The following is a 23,233-nucleotide window of genomic DNA, read 5'->3' as shown; positions in this document are numbered from 1 at the left end:
TGTTCTTTTTACGTCAGAATTCACCATTCAAACTTTGCTTTGCTGCTTTCTTAAGATGAGTTTCTTTGCATCTATTTCTTGAACATGTAAGCCGGCTATGATCAGAGACTCGACCATAACTTTAAGTAGTTCCATTTATGCTCAGTACCTTACCAGGTCTGGTTTAAACTAGTTTCATGTTGTACCTCGTCAAGAAATTTTTGAATTTTTACCCAGGTATAATTTACTGTTATGGCTATTCCTAAAGAAGAAACTACATAATCTGAAAAGTAAAACCCTTTACTGTTCTTCACAGTTTTTATGAAAGTATTCACAGGGAAATCTAAGTAGATCTTTTGTAATTTGTTTGAAATGTTTTGATTACCGGACTCTCAGAAATGTACATTTTATTTTGTAATATGCTGTCATTTGCAGCTTTACATTGCCTAACATTTCCTGTTTTTGTAGAAGTCTTATTTTATGTGCTGTTCAAACATGTCTTGCCTTGATGACTAGCCTAGCCTGAGCCTACACGGCTTTCGTTCATTTTTGAATAACTGTTTTCATGCATCATTCCAAGTGAGGAGGTATTGGGATGCCAATTCCTTAGTTTCTAATGTATTCACAGTTTAATTTCTGTTTGTTTGGAAATCATCTTGGGGTTTGCATTTTTTTATCAGTTACTCTGAAAAAGCTGTAAAGTGTTAACATTGCTGGTTATCATGGTTTTCCTGAGATTATTTTCACAGGCTGTTCTGGCAGTTTCTTTGCATCCAGATGTTTACTGCAGCCTTGCTTATACACAGGGATATGCATTTTATGTAGTTAGTCCTGCTACCCATACCATAGTCACTAATGGGACATCTGTGATTGCAGATGCATATTACTTTCATCTAGTGTGTAGGTGTTATACTTGTCGCATCAATGTTGCTTCAAAAAGGTTTTATCCTTAGTTTACTTGCACAAGGAAGGACCACTAAAGAATTACCATTTCAAAGAACCGATGAGACTGTGCACTGACACAGGGCAAAAGGAAACCACACACCTGCATCAGTGCATACTGGTATGAGACTGCATAGGTCTTTGCCATGGAGGAGAGGTGATTTCAGGTAACAGAAGCTGCTGCTATAATTTATTTTTTACACTGACTACTTTTCTGCAGGATACACTACTATTGTACTTTTCCACAACTGTGGTATAATTTTTTTTGGGGGTGGGTGGGGGGTCTGCATTCCATGTGTATGTATTTCTAATTTTGACACCGAGTTTGTCGATAGCAAAACTGATCCGGCTTGGTGTTGTCAACGTTGCCAGCTTTTAAAGAACCTTCTGCCTCCTTGCAGTCCAAACTTCATGACTGGATTTGCTTGCCCATCCTCTCTTCTGGGTAGACATTTTCATTAGATCTGTGTTTTTGAGTACATTGCTGGCCATTACTTATGGGGAGCCACACTTGCTCAGTCGTACTTCAGCGGTCGGTGATCTAGCGCCCCTCAGGGCTGATGGGTTTTGACAAACTTATCCCGGAATTATCATTAAAACAGTCTGTTTCATCCCACTTGCGATGTAGTTGGAAGTGGAGCATTGCATATTTGATATACTTTACAACATTTTGCTTTAGCCATCCTGCTCTTGCGCATCCTTTTCAGGTAATTTTTTCCAAGACTGAGCTGGCTCTTCTATGACTATATTACTCTTACTAGTGATCAGCGAGTCCATTTAGTATGTGAGGTCAAAGGCCACTTTCCTTGAATGTGGCTGTTTCCACTGCATGTTTCTAGAGTTTTTGTATTTACATGCATGTTTCATTGTAGACATTTGTGTTGCAGTCATTTGATTATTAAAGCAAGATTTCAGTAAGCATTATTACTTGGGTCATGGCTTCCAAGAGTTGGAGCTTCTACATATCCGTGATTTGAGGCTGTCTTTAGAATTCATCTTTTGATGTCACCAAATCCTTTTTCTCTATAATGTCATAATATTGTTTTGGGTTTTTCCTCTCATTGTATCCATTACAGTGGACCTTTCAGAGTAGCAAGTAAGAGGTGGTGGTAGTCGCAGTAACTTTCCTTTTTATGATGGCCTCCTGTTTGATGTTACTCTCCTGTCATCCCACTGTTTGGAATGGTTCCCTTCATCCTGTTTGCAGTTGGATCATGTCAGCATGCAAGGTTTATGATTTTACTTCTCTGTTTGCATTTTGATGCAGCTCTCTGAGGTGGTTTTGGGGTGGGGGTGGGGGGCAGAATGTGGGAGAGTTGCGCCAAGCTGGCTCTGCTGAAGTTCAACTCTGTAGGTGCTGGTGTTCTTTGTGTTTCACTGTTGCAGTCATTACATTTGGGTAATCTGCTGGCAGGTTGCCCTCAGTCAGCCTGAATAACAAATTCTTGGGTCCTGCATTGGGTGCTGTCTCCTCTTCCATGACAGGTAGTCAGGGGTATAAAACATGCAGCACTTTTTCTTGCTCCTTACCGATGCCCGTAAAAGTTAATTGCATTACTTGTGGGAAGCAAATACCTCATAAGGATTTTCATTTGTACTGTATTCCTTGCCTAGACCCAGATCGTAACGTGCCTTGCTCTCGGTTTTGTGCTAGATTAACCAACGCACTGTTAAGCGTCGGTATATTTTTGCTTCTAAATATTTTGAATCAAGATTTAAATATCCAGAAATGTTGTCTGATAGCAATCCGACTACCGGAGTTCGCAAAAAGCGCAAAGAAAAAGACAGAGACCGTCTAGGTCCAAAAACCGAAGCTTCTAAGCCAGTTGCCTGTACTCAGTGAGGCGCTTTCGCAGCCCCTGATACCCGCTACTTTTGAGTTGCAGGCCTCTACTGAGACCCATTCAGAGTCCAGTATGCCGCAAGATTCTCAGGGTATTGAACCCACGGATGTCTCTCCCTTGGATGGGTCCTGAGCCGCTGAGCAGGCACCGGCTTCTGAGGGTGTTTTCAGGCCTCAACATTTTTATATTAAACAGCCTCAAAAACAAGATCAAAAACATCTCTGTCTAAAAAACCGATGCATGAGCCACGTGCTCAGGCCCCTATGCCTAAAAATACAGCAGATCAAAATGGTCGAGGACTTAATTACCTTGATCAGGGGTTCCCAACCACCACCACCCCCACCCCACCCCCGCTAAGAGGCCTAGGCAAGGCACTGATTATGAATCTTCAGATCAGGTTTCAATTTCTTCTGATTCCTCTTCTGATCCGGAATTTTCTTTTCCACGCTATGAGGATTCTGATGCGGAAGAATCCATCCCATCTGCATCTCCTCCTGAGGATTACTCTTTTGGAGAAACTTTGCATACTTTAAGGGAACATTTTCGCTGGGAGTCAGGACTTCTCTGAATCAAAAAAGAGGCTTGGGGATTCCATCTTCCTCAGCATAGGCCTTTGGCAATACCTCCTGTATTAGACATTGTTGATGTGTTTTCGGAATAAAGCATGGCTGCTGATTCCCTACCTCCTGCTCCTAGTAAGCCTGACAGATGATATAGGGTTCCTGACTCCCACAAATGTTTATTCAAAAATCCTTGCTGCTGATCCTGTGACCATTTCACAGGGTTCCAAGGGTGTAAAGGCCTCTACAGCCAAAAATCCTACCCCCTTTGATAGAAATTCCAGAGCACTGGATAGATGGGAAAGAAGGTTTATACATCTGCAGCCTTGGCGATTAGGGCCGTAAACTGCCAGATGTAATGGGATCCTATCTCGCCTACATTCATAACTGATGGGATCGGCTCCGACTCGGTCACTATATAGTAGAACGAAGTCTCTAATTGGCTGGGCTACCCCTTATCCCAGAATGCACCACGTCTGCTTCCCCAGATCTAGTTTGCCGCTTTTCAAGCAAGACGTGGTCTCGACTTGGCTGGAGCTAAGTGTTTTTTTGTTACTTTTTGGTCTTTTAACCTAGGGTTTTCTTCACGAAATTAACAAACAGCTGTTTTAACAGCTTTGTGTGTGTGTGAACTTGTTTTGGTGTGATTGATATTTTTGATATTTACCGGGCAAGGCCCGTTTAAGTTAGAGGGCCCTTGCCCTTATCTGTAAGTCTATCTCTTGATTTTGTCTTGGTTTTTGTCCTTTTTAAGGTTTGCTTGATTGATCGGGCTAGCCCGTTTAAGTTGGAGGGCTTCTGCCCGTTTTGTGTTCTGTGTCTCGGGTCAGTCCCGTTGTTGAGTCAAGGGCTCGTGCTCTTCTTTAAGGTTACCTTTTGTGGTGAAGAATAGTTGATAGCATGTCAAAAGAGCAGAAATCTGTGTTTAAAAAGTGCACCAAGTGCAACTACAAAATGTCTCTTACTGATAGCCATGCTGTTTGCGTTTATTGTTTAGGATCGAAACATTTACAGGAAACATGTAGTGTTTGTCATGCTTTTTCCTCTAGGGTCCTTCAAGAACGTAAAAATAAGTTGATACTTAAGGGCCTTATTAAGCCCTCTTTTGAGGAAGCTTTGGCTTCTCCTTCCTCTCCAGTTTCTAAAAAGAAAAGGTCGTCTGCTCCGACCAGTCCGTCGGAACCGACTTCCAAGAAGCATAGGTCGACCTCTTCTTCCTCTGCTCCAATGGCTTCAGGGCCTCGGGTGGAAGGGTCTGCCTCGATACCTCTTTCCTTGGCTCCATTGGTGTCGGAGCCTCAGGTTGGGGGATCGAGAGGTGAATCATCTGCTTTGGCTCCTTTGGTCTCGGAGCCGTTGGAGGTGTGCAGCTCAGATTCTCCCCCCTCGGCCCCGAAGTCCCCTTCGGCGCCGATACTTATACATACGGTTCCGGATCCGGACCCGAGAGTGTTGGAGACGTTTCGGAGCCGGTCCCCTGGTCTATCGGAGCCGAGAGAGAAGTCTTCTCGGCCCCCATCTATTTCCTCTAAATCCTCCAGGTTGCCTGACTCAGATTTGGACAGAGTTATCCAGAGGCTTTTCCAGTCCCTGGTTTTTGCAAAAATGGTCTCGGCTCCAGCCCACTCTGCTCCGGAGCCGATCCCCACTTCGACACATCCGATTACTCCTCCAACCTCCTCGGAGCCGTTGGAGTCGGTGATGGTAGAGCGGAGCGGAGTTGTCCAGTCGGAACCAAGACTCCCTCGGAGCCTCTCTGTTCCGACCATCATTCCTACCCTGTCCTCGGCGTCAGGTTTCGGTACCGGGACTTCCTTGGTCGGGGCCGAGGGGAACACTTTGGAACTGGTAACTTCGGTGCCTAGTCTCCCCCTCGGAGCGTCGGCCGCAGGGATTCCCGGTACCGTCGTGGTCTCTCAGCCGGTGTCCTCCGTAGAGTCTGGAGGTCCTGCTTTTGAGGCCATGAGGAGTGCGCTGGCCATGTCCTTGCCGGCTCAGCAAGTCTCTACCTCACCGTCCCTAGACTTGGGAACTGGCGCTTCTGGTGTGCTTCATTCCCATGACAGCGGGGCCCCAGGGCCTGAGGATACCCCATTGGGGGGTTCCCTTCTCCCGGGGGGTCCTTCTGATTCCGCTTCAGATGAATCTCCAAGGAAAAAATTGTGCAAGAGGAAGCACATTGACTCCCAGGATGAGTCTATCACATCAGATACTGACCTCGATGATGCAGAGGGGTCCCCTAAATCGTCCTCTGATGACGTCTCATTCTCAGATATCCTCGAGATTTTGAGACAGAGAGGCGATTGGCAGTCCAAAACCCCTTCCGCAGAGGAGTCAGTTTTCCTCAAGGCTTTTGGGGCCCAGCCCTCCGCCTCCTGGGTGTCTCCACCCTTCGATGAATTGCTAGATTTAGTTCCTCCAAATGTGTGGGAACACCCTGACTCTGTGGAACCGGTGCCTGCCAGGCCTAACAAGTTTCTCAGCCCCTCCTGAAAAGGAATTTTTGACTAAAGGAGTTCCAGTAGATGCGATGGTGGTGGCATATGCCACTCAGCAGGACGTGGCAGAGGCTTCAACGTCTATTCACCCTCCTAATAAGTATTCCAGGAGCATGGATAGGTATGGGAAGCGTACCCTTTCTTCAGCGGCGTTTACCCTGTGGTCGCTGAATTATCTTTGTCATTTTACCAGGCTCCAAAGGGACCTCCTCAAAGAGTTAGGTGAGTCTCTTACGGGTAATCTTCCTGAGGCGTTAGCCCAAACTGTTGGCGCCCAGATGACTACCCTATCTTCGATAGTCAACTTGTCCATGAGGCTCATCTCATATGCGGCCGAAGGGGTGAGTAAAGCAGCGGGAACAGGCTTGGCTGTTAGAAGACACCCCTGGTTACGCTTGTGTCCCTTTGCGGAGGCCTTTAAGTCTTCCTTCACCGACGCCCCCTTTGATGGGTCCTCCCTGTTTGGACCCAAGGTGAAGGACACACTGACTCAATGCGAGCAGGAGGGCAAGACCTTGACTGCTGTGGGGGCCCGTTTTTCCGCTCCCTCTAGACCTTACCCCAAGGCCCAGAGAGGAGGGAAAATGTGGTTCAGAAAATCTCAAAGGTCTTTCCCTACTCCACCGAGTGATCCCCCCCTCTAGAGGCGGGGGGGATTCAGGAAGACGCCGCCCCAGAGGCGGCAGAGGCCCCCCGCAACTCTGGAGACCGATTCCTTTCGTGGTTCATCCTACGTTCACCGTCCCTGAGACGTGGCCCGACTGCGCATCTCCAGAGCCAGTCAGGGGTCGCTTTGCAGAACACCCACAGGCTTGGGAATTATCACCAAGGATCAGTGGGTGCTCCGAACCATAACCGGAGGCTATCTCATCCCTTTCATAAAACCCCCTCTTCCTATCAGGAAAATCCCGGATGTGCCACCCAGTCAGCGGGAACAAGCAGCGGTCAAGGTCTCAAAGCTGCTAAGAAAAGGAGTCATCCAGCCTGTCCCCGCCGACCAGATCGGATCAGGAACTTACTCAAGACTATTTTTGGTGTCAAAAAAGACAGCGGACGTAAGGCCCATTTTGGACCTCAAATCATTGAATCGCTTTGTAAAAAAATCCAAATTCTGAATAGTCACCCTTCAGTCCATTCTCCCGTTATTGGAGAAGGATGTCTGGATATGCTCCATAGATCTCAAGGACGCTTACTGTCGCATCCTGATAAGTCAAGAGCCCAGGAGTCACTTACGCTTCCGCCTGGGAACCAGTCATTTCCATTTCCGAGCTCTGCCCTTTGGTCCCACCACAGCCCCCAGGGTGTTCAAGTGCCTGGCAGTAGTGACAGCTCACTTAAGAAGTCTAGGATTCCAAGTGTTTCCCTATCTAGACGACTGGCTCCTTACTGCCACCACCAAGCATCTATTAATTTGGGCGCTTATGACCACAGTCAGTTTGGGTCATTCACTAGGAATCACGTTCAATTGGGGAAAATCTGTGCTGCAACTGTCTCAGCGCATTACCTTTATAGGCGCAGAGTTAGACACAAGAAGAATGCGGGCATTCTTGCCGATAGAAAGGATTCAGGTCCTGCAGTCTCAGGTTCAAACCTTGTTACCCAGATCACCAGTTCAGACCAGACTGATTCTGCAGTTATTGGGCACGATGGCCTCTACTATTCTTCTAGTCCCCTTAGCCAGGCTGCACATGCGGGAGCTGCAATGGCTACTGTCAGTTCAATGGTCCTTTCAGGATCTCCCCTTGAACCATTTGGTCCGAATTACGGAAATTTGCCGCCGGGACTGCTTCGGTCCAACCTGGACCAGGGGCAACCCTTTGCCCTTCAGCCTCCCGTCACCATGGTGACCACGGACGCCTCCCAGATTGGGGGGGGGGGGCATTATCTGGACAGGTCTGTCCAAGGTACGTGGCAGGCTCACGAAACGCACTTACATATCAATATCCTGGAAATGAGAGCGGTGCTACTGGTGTTGCAAGCACTTCATCATGTTCTTCCCCAGGGTACTATTGCGATCCTATCCGACAACATGTCGGTAGTCTGGTACATAAACAAGCAAGGCGGAACCAGATCCTAGCCTCTTTGCCGAGAGGCCATGAGAGTGTGGCATTGGGCGATTTCTACCCAGCGTTTTCTAGTGGCAACGCACATTCCGGGGAAATCCAATGTGATTGCAGACAGGCTGAGCAGGACCCACCTGTTGCCCCACGAGTGGTCCCTCAACGACAGGGTGGCTGCAAACATTTTTGCCAAGTGGGGCCTCCCTTGTTGCGACTTGTTCGCCAGCCCTCACAATGCGAAATACAGGGAGTTCTTCACTCTGACTCCCTCTCAGGGGCAGATTCCCAGGGACGCTCTAGCTCACAGTTGGCCCTCCGGTCTACTTTACGCCTTCCCTCCAGTTCCCCTTCTCCCGAAGGTGATACAGAAGGCGATTTATCTACGAAGCAACATGATTTTGATCGCTCTACACTGGCCTCGTCAGGTTTGCTTCCCCTTTCTTCTGAGGTATGAGGTGGAGGGCCCATGGATGTCCTTCAAGAATGCAACTGCAGTCATAACATATGGGTTGTCCTGCTTCAGGCAGCCCTCGGTCGGCCGGATTCCAAAGTCTGGGTCCGACATCGGCTGATGTCGCATTTCTCTCCGTCAGAGCGGCTGGAGTACATAAGCATCAGCCAACGCCATCTTCTTCAGTCTTTCTTGCCGCGCAGTGCCCGAAGCAGAAGCAGTTTGCAAGTGCCGGTCGGTCAGCTCCTGTATTCTTCGAATCCGAAGTCATCAAAAAAGCTAAGTACCCCGTTGGGGACCTCTTCTTGCCTCAGCCGATGTCAGAAATTACTGAAAAAGTAAATAATTGTTTGTCTTGTGATAAACAAATACCTCATAAGGATTTCCACTCTTACTGCCTCCCTTGCCTTGGCCCAGACCACGACATCTCAGCCTGTGCCGCCTGTGCTCGCTTCAACAAGCGCACTCTCAGGTGCCGGGCGGAGTTCGCTGAAGACTTTTTCGGCGATAAATTTGATTATACGATGCCGTCGGAACTACCGACAACGCAGACTCCTAAGAAACGAAAAGACCGGGACCGACATCCTCGGTCCGCGTCTTCCACTGACACCACGCCAAAACTAACGGCGAGTGCTCCGGTTCCTTCTGAGGCAGTTATTCCACCGCTACGAACCGAAGACACCGCATTACCGATACCTCCGATACCGGAGGCCACTCCGCCAGTTATTGAATTTCCTCCGGATACTGAAACCGAGGAAATGCCCGAGACCATTGCTGTTGATAAGGTCACTCCTGCACGTGGAGCTGCTAGGCCTCCCATGTCCATGTCTATCAAGGCCTACACACGTGCTAAGGCAGCCAGCAAGTCCAAGCACCTTACTGCTAAAGCCTTACCTCAGCCTACTCCTGAAACACAAATCATGACTATGGCCGCAGACTTAATTTCCATGATCAGAGGTTCCCAGGCCCATCCTGAGAGAGGATCCCAGCCTCCTCCTGATAAGAGGCCCAGGGTTGAACCCTCTGACCCTCTCCCTTCAGATGAAGATTCTGAGGACTCTGTTCACTCCGAAAGCCAGGAAGAGCCCTTCCAGACCTATGAGGACTCAGATGCAGAGGACTCCATCCCCTCGGCCTCTCCTCCTGAGGATATTTCTTTTGGGGAAGTTCTGCATTCCATGAGGGAACATTTTAAGTGGCAAGGCCAGGAATATTCTGATTCCAGAAAGCGCCTTTGAACCTTCCTTAAAAAGCCCCAACACAGACCCTTAGCTATACCTACTGTGCTTGATGTTTTGGATGATTTATACTCTGACTCCAGTGTTGCCCCTGATACTCTTCCTCCTGCTCCTGTCAAGCCTGACATATACTATAGGGTCCCAGAAACATTCTCATTTTTTTAGGGCCCATATTGTTGATTTAGAAACAATTTCACAGGGACCAAAAGGGGGTTTCAGCTACCACCTCCAAAAATCCTTTGCCTTCCAACAGGGAAGCTAGGTCATTAGAGAGATGGAGGAAGAAGGTTTACACCTCCACTACTTTATCTATGAGAGCTCTCAATTGTCTTTCATATGTTTCAATATCAGGATTACCTGTTAGATGATTTACAGAAAACATTGGCCTCTCCTGAACCTTTAGATAGGAAGTCTTTGCAGGAGGCTGTGCATAATTCTCAGCAAGTTAGCAATCACTTTCTTCAGTGTGGATATGATGCATTGGAAGCTTCATGTAGGGCAGCTATGACAGGGGCGCTCATTCGTAGACATGCATGGTTAAAAGAACAACCTTTACCAGATCATGTTAAGGCAAAACTTCTTGATGCACCCTTGGAAAAGAACAAGCTTTTTGGTGCTAATGCTAAAGATGTGCTAAAGTCCATTGAGGAAAAAGCCAAGTCAGTTCAGACAGTCAAAGATTTTCCTCCAGGTTCAGCCACCCAGATTCAGCAGGAATTGGCCTTCTAAAAACTGGTCCTTTCCTAATCCTGAAAGATTTCAAAGGGGCAAAAACAGGCGTGCCCGAGGAAGAGGACAATACAGAGGTTCCTACAGGGGACGACAATGGCAACCAGCAAACCAAAGAAGTGACACTGGTTTCTCCTGCCCCACAAGGACAATCTCAATGACTTTCCTCTAGTTCCGCTGACCAAGGAGCAAGCAGAAGCTCCTTTGGGCGGAAAATTATCTCTGTTTTCAGACAATTGGCACAGACTGGCAAAGGACAAATGGATTTTGGACGTTATAGACCACGGTTACAGGTTCCATTTTCATACCTTGCCAAGAAAACAAGGCATGCCAAACCTACCACAAAACCAGAGGGCAGAGGCTATCAAGCAAATTTCTCTGCTTGCTCAGATCAAAGCAATAGAAAAAGTTCCACAACAAGAACAAGGCCAGGGGTTTTATTCAAGACTGTTCCTTGTTCCAAGAAAAGAAACTCAATGGAGACCAATACTGGACTTGTCCGCATTAAACACTTTTCTCATAGTACCAAAGTTCAAAATGCTGACTTTACAGCAACTCCTTCCCATGCTGGGCAAGGGGTCTTGGCTGATTACTCTGGACCTCAAGGAGGCATACCTGCATGTCCCTATCAGACACAGCTGCAGAAGATACCTCAGATTTCTTGCAGGGCCAGAGCATTATCAATTCTCAGCATTGCCATTTGGCTTATCTACTGCGCCCAGAGTATTCACGAAATGCCTGGCTTCAGTAATTGCTCATTGCAGGCTCCAGGGGATTCATATTTACCCCTACCTGGACGACTGCCTCATACAAGCGGACGACAAACTGATTTTGACAAAAAACTTGAATTATGTCATACAATTGCTACAGGCTCTGGGATACACAGTCAACTTCCAAAAGTCAAGACTTCAGCCATCCCAGCAAGTAACCTTCTTAGGAGCCAAACTAGACACAGCCTCTCAAATGGCTTACCTGACAGAAGACGAGCAAAAGAAGTTAACTCATTACTTCAAAGGTTTAGCAAAGCTCACCCAGATGACTGCAAGGAGATTCCTACAGGCCCTGGGTTACATGGCATCCTGCATTCTCCTGGTTCCACTAGCAAGACTACACATGAGAAAGCTTCAATGGTACCTAAAAAGCTTATGGTCTCAACACAGCAACAACCTAGAGGCACCCATACCGCTCATTCCATGCCTTCAAAAGGAATTTCTATGGTGGGCCTCAGTAAGCCAGTCAAACACAGGTATGTCATACAAAAAACCTCAGATAACATAGACCATGACCACAGATGCCTCAGACCTTGGATGGGGGGCGCACATGGAGGGGCAGATGTATTCAAGGACAATGGTCTCCAAAGGAAACACATCTGCATATCAACCAAAAAGAAATGCTGGCAGTAATGCATGCCATCGAGGCCTTTGGACAACAACTTCAACAAGGCCACCTGCTAATACGGACAGACAACACCACTGTGATGTGGTACATAAACAAGCAGGGGGGCACCCATTCTTACCCCCTTTGCAGACTGACAATGAATCTTTGCGAAAAATCACTGAGCCTAAACATACACTTGCAATCCCAGTTTGTTCCAGGCAAAGACAATGTGCTGGCGGACAGTCTAAGCAGGAATTTCCTAGACCCCCACGAATGGAGGTTACATCCAGAAATCTTCATACGACTCACCTCGACATGGGACAGGCCAGAAGTAGACCTATTTGCCTCCCACCTTAATCATCATCTACAAAAGTTCTGTTCAAGGACATATCATCCACAAGCATGGAAAATAGATGCTCTCTCATTCAACTGGAACTTCCTAAAAATCTATGCATTCCCACCTCTGCCACTGATGACCACAGTATTACTAAAGATCAAAGCAGAGCAGCCCAAGGGGATCCTAATAGCTCCAGACTGGCCAAGACAACACTGGTACCCACTACTACGGAGCATGTGTCGCAACAAAAAGTGGGCCCTTCCCCAATGACCCCAACTTTTGACAACACAACTTCAAGACAGTTCATCCCAACATCCAGACGCTACAGCTAACGGCTTTGGAGATCCCATGAATAACCTCAATCTATCTCTCTCCAAGGAAGTTCAGCGGATACTAACAGAAGCCCGGAGACCATCCAGCGGATACTAACAGAAGCCCGGAGACCATCCACCAGAAAGGTTTACTCAGCCAAATGGAAGAGATTCAGCATTTGGAAATACCAGCAAGGGTCATGATGCATCATTATTGAACATTCCACTCATTCTGGAATATTTGGCAGATATGCTACATAATGGACTCTCATATTCTTCCATAAAAATACATGCTTCAGCTATTTCAGCTAGATACAACACTGATCCACCTGTGTTTTCACATCCTTTGTTAAGGCAATTCCTTAGGGGAATCAAGAATATAAAGCCCCCAAGAAAGGCACCAGTACCAGCTTGGGACCTCAACTTTGTTCTAGAAAAACTGACTCTACCTCCCTTTGAGCCAGCAGCTTCTGTGGACTTACAATTTCTCTCATGGAAGACAGCTTTCCTGTTGGCAATTACCTCCGCAAGAAGGGTTTCGGAATTACAGGCCCTAATAGCAATACCACCGTTCATAACCTTTCACAGAGACAGGGTCCCCTTACGAACCAACCCTACCTTTCTGCCAAAAGTGGTATCTAGGGTTTCTTTAAATCAAGCAATTCACCTGCCTACTTTCTTTCCCAATCATGAGAACAAAGGGGAAAGACTGTTGCATACCTTGGACATTCACAGACAACTTCGCTACTACCTGGAAAGAACCAAGACCAGTAGGAAGTCTGATCAGCTTTTTGTAGCTTACGCCCCAGGAGTACAAGGAAAAGCAATTTCCAAACAGTCAATTTCAAAATGGATTGGACATTGCATCAGATTCTGTTATTCCTTCCATGGAAAGTGTGCCAGCCAATGTCAGACCACACTCCACCATAGCTACAGCCACCTCTACAGCTTTTTTAAGAGGGGTGCCTACAAAAGACATTCTAGAAGCTGCTACATGGAGCTCCGTGCATACATTTTCCAAACACTACAACCTCCCTTTATATTCCAGATCCAGAGCAGGCTTTGCTTCGGCAGTCCTGCAGGGATTGATAGCTGCACCATCCTTTTCTTAGAGCATTCCACCTCCCCCAGCTAAGCTATGGTATTCAACCCATATGTTATGACTGCAGTTGCATTCTTGAAGGACATAGTACAGTTTTGTACCTACCATAAATGTAGATGTCCGATAGATATGCAACTGCAGTCGGGCTTTCCCTCCCTCCTTCCCCTCTATGCCTTGGGTCCACTCCTCTCCCTGTTTTCCTTAGCTGGGGATATCTGTTATGGTGTATCTGTTTATTGCTTATTTATTTGTCTGGAAACCTGTTTTTGTCTTCCAATTTGATTACAGCCTTCCTTGGAGGGCACCTGGCATCTGGGGCAAGAAACACTGAAGAAGATGGCGTTGGCTGATGCTTATGTACTCCAGCCGCTCTGACGTCGGAGAGAAATGCAACATCAGCCGACGTCTGACCCAGACTTTGGAATCTGGCCGACCGAGGGCTGCCTGAGGCAGGACAACCCATATGTTATGACTGCAGTTGCATATCTATCGGACATCTACATTTATGGTAGGTACAAAACTGTACTTTTCTGGACCTGGTGCCCGACCTGTTAACTCATCAGTTGGGACAGTCTCATCCATCCCTCAGGTCCTTGAGGTTGGCTGCCTGGTTACTCTACTTCCAACCTTAGTCAGAGATAACTCTTTCTCCAGACGTCATCCACATTTTGTCCTCTTCTCACAAACCTTCCACTATTAAACTGTATTCCAGCAAGTGGAAGAGGTTTGCTATTTGGGCCCAGCAATGAGGTATAGGTCCCCTTACCGCCCCAGTTCCTCAGGTTTTAGAATTCCTGGCTTCTTTGTTTTATTTGGGCTCTTCAGTTTCCACAAAGTCCAACTGGCGGCTATCTCTAATTTTCATGTCTCCTTTAAGCCTTCCTTAATGGCAAACAGGCTTTGCAAATCTTTCCTTAAAGGAGCGTGGCTCCTTCAGCCCCCAATAGCCCATGCTGTGCCTCCTTGGGACCTGAATATGGTTCTAGCTTCTTTAACTGCCCGCCCCTTCCAACCAGCAGCTACTTGTGATATAAAATTTCTATCTTGGAAAACCGCCTTTTTGGTGGCAATAACCTCTGCCAAGCGGGTCTCAGAGCTTCAGGCTCTCTGTTCTAATCCTCTTTATTTGACTTTTCACAAAGACAGAGTGTCTCTCAAGTTAAATCCCTCTTTCTTACCCAAGGTTGCATCCCCCTTATGCATTCAACAATCCTTGGAGCTCCCTGTGTTTTTTCCCAAATTCTCCAATAACGCAGAATATATTTTCCATCAGTTGCATGTTCACAGACAACTGCGTTTTTATTTAAGTAGGACCAATCAGGCACGAAAGTCAGATCAGCTGTTTGTGTCCTTTGCGGAAAATAGGTTGGGTCAACCGGTAGCTAAAACCACCATAGCCAAATGGATTAAAGATTGCATCTCCTTCATTTATTCACAGTCCGGCAAAGAGCTACCATTCCCAGTCAAGGCTCATTCTACCAGGGCAATGGCTACTTATGTAGCATTCCACTCCAAATTATCGATAGATATCATCTGTGCGGCCGCTACCTGGACTTCTCCGCACACTTTCATTTCTCATTACAAGATAGATGTGGCTTCTCGAGGTAGAGCTTCTTTTGGTTCCACAGTTCTCAGGAGTGTTTTCCAATGAGCCACCCGGGAGTTAGGTGCTAGGGATGCTGTCCCATCAGTTATGAATGTAGGCGAGATAGGATCCCATTACATCTTTTAGTTATGTACTTACCATAACTTCGGATGTATGGGATCCATCTCGCCTACATTCATACTGCACGCCTCCTTCCCCCTTCCCATTGGATTTAGAGGAAATGTTGCTACTTACTGAGTTCTTTCTCTTGAAGGACTTTAGTTTGTTACAGCTGCTGTTATGTCTCTGTGTCTGGATGTAGGTATGAAAGCAAACAAACAAGATCTGGGGAAGCAGGCGTGGTGCATTCTGGGATAAGGGGTAGCCCAGCCAATTAGAGACTTCGTTCTACTATATAGTGGCCGAGTCAGAGCCAATGGATCGGCTCCGAACCCATCAGTTATGAATGTAGGCGAGATGGATCACATACATCCGAAGTTATGGTAAGTACATAACTAAAAGTTTCATATGCTTAAATATCAACAGCATGTTATGGGCTTACTGAAACAGAAAATTACGATTTCTGATTGTGTGGAAAATAAAGAATTACAGGAATGATTGCATTCAGCAGAACAGGTTGGAAAGCATACTTTGCAATGTGGTTTTGATTCCTTGGAGGTCTCTTGCAGGGCCGCAGTTACTGGATCTGTGATTAGAAGGCATGCCTGGCTCAAGGAGAAAAATCTGCTGATCCTGTTAAAGCTAAATTGTTGGATGCCCCCTTGCAGCATGATACTCTGGTAATAAGGCAGACGAGGTTTTAAAGAAAATGGAAGACAAAGCTAAATCTATGCAAACTGTAAAAGATTTCTTGCAAGTGCAGCCACCCAGGTTCAGTAGGCACTGGCCTACTAAAAATTGGTCCTTTCCTGTGTCCAACAGAGCCACTCAAGGCAAATCCAGGTGCTCAAAAGGCTCCAGATACCAATCACAGGGTTCTTAAGGTCAAAACAGTGGGGGTGCCTCCACCTCCAAATCTGGAGGAAACAAAGCACAACCCTACACTAAGCAGTCTCAATGACTTCCTTCTACCTTCACCAAGCACTTATCTTGTGGCAGCCCCCTTGGCGGGAAAACTAGCACTGCATGCTCAAAATTGGCAGCTAATTACACAGAACAAGTGGGTATTAAACATAGTATCCCAGGGGTACAGGTTTAATTTTCTTACTTTGCCAATTCCAAACGGTTGGCCAGATCTGCCACAAATTCAATGGGCAGAGGCTCAAACAAGTTATGTCCCTCACGGATATGTGGGCTATTCAACCAGTACCAGAAAAGGAAAAAGGACAAGGATTTTATTCAAGACTTTTCCTGGTACCCAGAAAAGACTATGCCTGGTGTCCAATACTGGACTTATCGATTTTGAACACGTTCCTGGGCATTCCAAAATTCAAAATGCTGACTTTACAACAGTTACTGCCTATGCTGGGCAGGAACGCTTGGTTAGTGACTCTAGACTTGAGGCATACCTGCATATCCCAATAAGGGAATCATGCAGAAGATACCTTTGCTTCAAGGCAGATTTTTTGCATTACCAATTCTCTGCACTGCCCTTTGGCTTATCTACTGGGCTCAGGGTCTTTACAAAGTGCCTGGCACCAGTAATTGCTGCAGACAGAGGCATATAAATTTATCCTTATCTGGACTGTCTCATTCAAGCAGAGGACAAGGGCACTCTTCAACATCTGGCATTTGTAAAAAGGCTTCTAACATGCGCAGGGTACACGATAAATGAAAATAAATCCCAACTGGTACCCTCTCAAATAATTACATCCCTGGGTGCAAGCTTGAATACAACTGTCCAGATGGCTTACCTTACGCCAGACAAACAAAGGCAACTGACAACATACTTCGAACAAATGGCAACAAAAATCCAGTTATCTGCAAGACAAATTCTGCAGGCTTTGGAGTTCATGGCATCCTGCATTCTTCTAATTCCGTATGCGAGACTGCATATAAGGAAACTACAATGGTACCTAAAGTTTTTGGAGTCAACATTGTCACAGTCTGGAAACTGATTCCTCTCATTCCCTGCCTGCAACAGGAGTTTATTTGGTGGGCAGAGACATGTCACCAAAACAGGGGACTGTCATTCACTCTACCCCCTGCCACCCAAACCCTAACTACAGACGCATCAGACTATGCTTGGGGGGGGCCCACCTAGCAGGGAGATACATTCAGGGCAAATGGAGCCCAAAACAAATGCTTCTGCATATCAACCAGAAAGAGATGCTAGCGGTTCAGAATGGTCTGGCAGCCTTCATGGACTTGCTTCATCCAGGACAACTACTGATAGACTGACAACACCACGATTATGTTGTACATAAACAAGCAGGGAGTACACATTCCTACCCCCTTTGCAGACTAGCTATGGCATTGTGGAACACAGCTTTGACTTATCTTCAAGCTCAATTCCTGCCAGGAAAACAAAATACTCTGGCAGACAACCTAAGCAGAAATCTTATGGACCCGCACCAATGGAAACTGGATCCGCAAATCTTCAGAATGTTAACACACAAATGCAGGAGCCCATACATCTGTTTGTCTCTCCCCAAAATTATCAGCTGGACAAATTCTGCACAAGAACTTATCACAGAGAAGCATGGAAAGTGGATGATCTAACATTCAAAGTGGATGATCTAACATTCAGTTGGAAAAACCCATCAGCCTATGCCTTTCCCCCTCTGCATCTTCTCTCCAAAGTCTTACTAAAAGTCAGACAGGAAAAAACAAAAATGATCCTAGTTGCTCCGGGCTGGCCTCGCTAGCACTGGTACCCAATTCTAAGGAATATGTCTCGACTTGCCTCAAATACCTCATCTACTGTCTCAGCAGAACAGTCAAATTCTGCACACTCTGCTCCAAACTCTGAACCTTGCAGCATGGCTGATCATTTAATTATTCAAATAACACTTCTCAGTAAATCTGTGATGGATGTCATTTTGGAAGCCAGAAGGCATAGAACTAGAAAATCTTATGCTGATAAATGGAAGAGATTCTGTGCTTGGAACCAAGCACAAGGAACGGACACAGCAAAGCCCAATATTCCTCAGATTTTACAATATTTGACTGAGATGCTTGACAAGGGCCTATCTTTTTCTTCAATAAAAATACATGCCTCTGCCATCTCGGCTCATTACAACACAGAGCCTCCCCTCTTTTCTCATCCTCTGCTTAAACAGTATCTGAGAGGGGCCAAAAATGTAAGGCCTCCCAGAAGATTACCAACTCCTGCATGGGACCTCAACTTTGTGCTGGAAAAACTCACCCTGCCTCCTTTTGAACCAGCAGCTACTGCGGATATAAAATTTCTATCTTGGAAAACAGCTTTCCTCTTGGCAGTCACTTCAGCAAGAAGGGTTTCAGAACTACAGGCTCTCATGGCTGTGGAGCTTTTTATTATATTTTACCCAGACAGGGTGTCCCTCAGGACCAATCCTTTTATGCCTAAGGTGGTATCCAGTGTGGCTCTTAACCAGACAATTCACCTGCCAACATTTTACCCAAATCTGCAGAACAAGGGAGAGCGGATTCTGCATTCATTGGATGTACACAGAACTAAGATTCTCCTTAAACAGGGCTAAATCTCTAAAAGTCTGAGCAACTACTGGTAGCATTTGCTGCAGGGTCAGAGGGGAAGGCTATATCAAAGCAGACTTTCTAAGTGGATAAGCCACTGCATTCGTTTTTGCTACTTGCACCATGGTAAACTGTGCCTAAGGGGATCAGGTCACATTCCACCAGAGCTGCTTCTACCTCAGCAGCATTTCTCAGAGGGGTTCCAACCAAAAGCATTCTAGAGGCTGCTACTTGGAGCTCTGTTCATACCTTCACAAAGCATTATTTGCCTCTCTTCTCCAAATCCAGGGCAGGCTTTGCCACTGCAGTTCTGCAGAGCCTTATAGCCGCTCCTAATGCTATTTAGTTCCATCCTCCCATCCATAGCTTTGGGATTCTACCCAAATGTAATGACTGCAACAGTGAAACACGAACGTAGTACAATTGTGTACAGTTACCATAAATGTAGATGTCAGAGTGTATTCACTGTTGCAGTCCGGGTTATCCACCCGCCATCCCCCTTTTCTGTACCTTTTCTTTCCTTCACTATATACTAAAGCCTTTGTGGTGTATTTGCTGTTAGATGAAGGTAAAGTTTGTTGCTAAAAGTGCATTTTCATATATTTTTGTTTGTTTATATATATATGTTGCTAAAAGTGCATTTTCATATATTTTTGTTTATTTATATATATGTATATGTATATATATGTATATGTGTATATATATATATATATATATATATATATATATATATACATGTGTGTATATATATATATATATATATATACATGTGTGTATATATATATATACGTGTGTATATATATATACATATACATGTGTGTATATATATATATATATATATATATATATATATATATATATATATATATATATATATGTGTATATATAGATATATATATATATATATATATATATATATATATATATATATATATATATATATATATATATATATATATATACATATACGTGTATATATATATATATATATATATATATACATATATATATATATATATATATATATATATATATATATATATATATATATATATATATATATCTGTATATATGTATGTATATATATATATACATATATATATATACATATGTATGTATATGTATATATATGTATGTATTATATATATAATATATATATTTGCTCCCCATTTGGGGGGCACCTGACATCTGTGGCAAGAAAAACTGAATAAAATGGTGTCGGCTGCATGTTTTATACCCCTGACGACCTGATGTAATGGAAGAGGAGTCAGCAACTGACGCAGGACCCAAGACTTTGTTATTCAGGCCGACTTGAGGGCAACCTGCCAGGAGATTATCCAAATGTAATGACTGCAACAGTGAATACACTATAACATCTACATTTATGGCAAGTGTACACAACTGTACTTTATGCAAAAGTGAAAGATTTGTGGTGGAGGACTCTTGGAGGAGATTGCAGCCGATAACCACTACAGAAAGATCCATCAAAGATCGTATTGCGTTGATTTTTTTTTTGTACTTTTTTCTTTAGTTCACCATTTCACTTGTAAAAACTGAGCATTCTTGCCTCAGGGATATTCCTATTTAAAGATTTATGCATCCAATAGTGTCTGCTATAGGCTGGAGTGTGGTACTGTTTTTGTGATATTTGTGTAGCTTATTTTGATAAGGGTTCCTTTTTACCCAAACTAAAAAGATGCCATGTAAGCTTTGCAAAGACAATTTAGCCTTATACATTTTACGATGCATTAACAAATGTAAATGATAAGGAGGCTCTTTCCTTTGGTTTGTAGTGTTTTTGTTCTGTCATGCATGTTTGTTCTGTTTTGAACTCCTATGCTGATAACTGTATATGCAGCTTTTGTTAGCAAAAGCTGTTTTGTACCTGTATCTCTCTTTATGGGGTCAGCAGACCCATTTCAGAAACAGTATTCTTGCATCATGTATTTGCATATTAAGTATTCTGTTTGACTGGTCCCATTACATTTACTTTTTGCATGTATTTATTTTTCTAGGATCTGGTAAAAAGCCATTTGATGTATGCAGTCAGAGAAGAAGTAGAAGTGTTAAAGGAGCAGATCAAGGAGCTACTTGAGAAGAACTCTATGCTGGAACGAGAAAATGCACTGTTAAAATCCCTTTCAAATAGTGAGCAGATAGCACAGCTCCCCACTCAGCAGGCTATCACCAGTAGCACTGCACAGCAGCAGACAACAGTAATGACACAAGTTTCACAGTCAGTACAACCTCCACAACAGCCAAACGTGTCATCGGCATGATGTTTAGTCACCAAGAAAAAGAATGCAATCTGCCCTCATGTGCCACTGGTGTTCTTCCCAGTTTGTGGGAGCAAATAGCCATGCTTCAGTCGTGTGTTTGGCTTTTTCAGTATTAGACAATCATCCTGCGCTAACTTCATCTTGAGGTGTCATGCAGAGCCAGTGATGGCCTACATCAGTTTTCAGTGCACAAGTGAGATTGAGAAACAAGGTGCATTAGCAAGTTTCATTTATTCTTTTTGGCTCAAGACTGCATTGTTAAGCATTTAAGAGTCTGAGCCTTGCTGTTTGTCAACAGGTCCAACATAAGTTCGGCATAATTTTTTTTTTTCCTACATGACATTTACTGTTTGTGTTTTATTTATTACAGGGCTGCTATTTTCAAAATGTACGTGAACAGTGTCACAGGTTTTTTTAAGTTTTTGAAATGTAAGTAAGATTATTGATAAAAGAATGACTAGGTGGGATTACATTTTAAAAGAACATTTAGGCAATAAAAATGTACTTGGCATAGTTCCTAACACTAATGGTAATTTTACCTTTGGTATTGCTTATTCACAGTAGGAGAGACCCAATTTGAATGTAAATTTCTGTATAGTGTAAGTATGGAGCTCTTAGTACAGATGTACATGTAGTCATCAGTTAGTGTTCTATAAAACTGAATTTGGTCTGTTTGATGAAGACAGTTTTCATATTTTTGTTTGTAATTTCTTATTTTAAGAAAAGAATGCCAAGATCCCTCTGCTTTTAAGTTTCTGAAATGATTACTTTTTTGGGGGGGGTGATAAAGCTGTGAAATTGTTCAACATAATTTGTAACCAAAGAAGCAAAGCTGTGTAATTGCATTCATTTATTTTGTAATGCACATTCTGTTCGTATTATTTTTCATTCATTTTTCTTTTCTGTTTAGCATGTTCTGCATGACCTGTTATCTTTAAACCACTTTTCTTACCTCATGGTTTTTATCCAGCACACTTAATTGTAATATGTAATAGTCTGTGAATATGTCAAATAGAAAGAATGAACAGCTTGGCATTGGTGGAGCTGGGCTAGTGTTGTTAAGCACTGGTTAAAAATATGAAGTGAGCCATCTTTTGTTCATTTAAAAATGGGTGTTTCTGAATTTCATATGCAGGAAAAGTTTTGTTACATTGCAGATTTTAATGTATTTAAATAAATGCAACGTGCAGATTCTAAAAGCATTGTATGTGGAGTCTTTAGTATGTGGCAACTTTGAACTTCAAAACAAATTGGCTAGTGCTTACCTGTCAGAGTGTCAAGAGGGCTGTGAGTGGATACAAATGATATTTGTTACAGCATGCCACAAAAGTAGACCTTCCAAGTTGAGTCGCAAGCCTCCCTCACCATGGAGGACATAGATGTAGTGACTGAGAGATGGTTTTAAATGGGAGGGCAAGTTGGCTGTCCAAGGCTGCCTTCCACATATTTAGACTAGATACTGTGCATGAGGAGGGGAAGGAGGAGATGTCTTGTCTTCACCCAGAAGAGAGACTAATCAAGGCTGGTAAAGCAGTAGAATGCACTAGAGCTCCATTCAGATAACCATTGGCAAGTTCCTGTATCCATTATCCAAGAAAGTCACAAGGCCTACTACAGGAAGTGGAATCACTCAGTATTAAACCATGTACCACTTTTTTAGGTGATTTAAACTGCCCAGTTGTAAACTGGGAAACTCTCCACCACTGGTGTGCAAGCACAGAGATTCCTGGACTTCGTCAGTAAATGCTCTGAACAGTGGACTTACCACTAGTGGGAACATCATCTTGGATCTTGTCCTTACTAGTATTGAGGCATCTTGCCCAGTCTCTTGCATATCTTCACGTGTTAGTTCTGACCTATAAAGCTGTCTCCTTTGAAGTAAATTTGAAACCAGAGACTCCTTCCACTAATGTTCAGAAATTTCTCTAAGACAAACTACTCATAAATGATACATTTGCAAGTTTCAAATCTCCACCAAGCCAAGTTAACTGCACTGAATATGAAGAAACATAGACCACCACAATATACTAGCATGTAAACAATATACTAGCATGTAAACATCTGTATAGTTGTCTCTGTACCTTGTAGGAACAAGCCCAGGCAAATTCCAGAAACAAACCCCCTTGGTGGAACTGTCAACAAACTTTACAGTAAAAGGAAAAGAATTTCAACCAAAAGTAAGCGGTCTAATTCCCAGAATGATGGAGCTTTTGTTGAAGTAAACAACTCAGGAGCTTAAGCCAAGTTTGAGGGTAAAATAGCTACACAAGCCAGACAGTCACAAGGCCTTTTTAGTTTGAAA

The 23,233-nt window shown here is 44.3% G+C and overlaps 1 protein-coding gene across 1 annotated transcript in view; it reads left to right on the top strand.

The window, feature by feature from the left end:
- The window catches only part of TSC22D2 (TSC22 domain family member 2), a 424,303-nt gene extending 402,173 nt beyond the window's left edge, over positions 1-22,130 (top strand). The window contains exon 3 of the mRNA XM_044070863.1: positions 20,668-22,130. Coding sequence (XP_043926798.1) covers positions 20,668-20,931 — 264 coding nt within the window. The 3' untranslated portion in view covers positions 20,932-22,130. The remainder of the gene's footprint in view (positions 1-20,667) is intronic.
- The last annotated feature ends 1,103 nt before the right edge of the window (positions 22,131-23,233 follow it).

The sequence above is a fragment of the Protopterus annectens genome, chromosome 4.part1 (assembly GCF_019279795.1).
Source record: "Protopterus annectens isolate FY-2018-M chromosome 4.part1, PAN1.0, whole genome shotgun sequence".
Taxonomy (NCBI): domain Eukaryota; kingdom Metazoa; phylum Chordata; order Ceratodontiformes; family Protopteridae; genus Protopterus; species Protopterus annectens.
The sequence above is the reverse complement of the archived record's forward strand: the minus strand, read 5'-3'. Positions and strand labels throughout refer to the sequence as shown.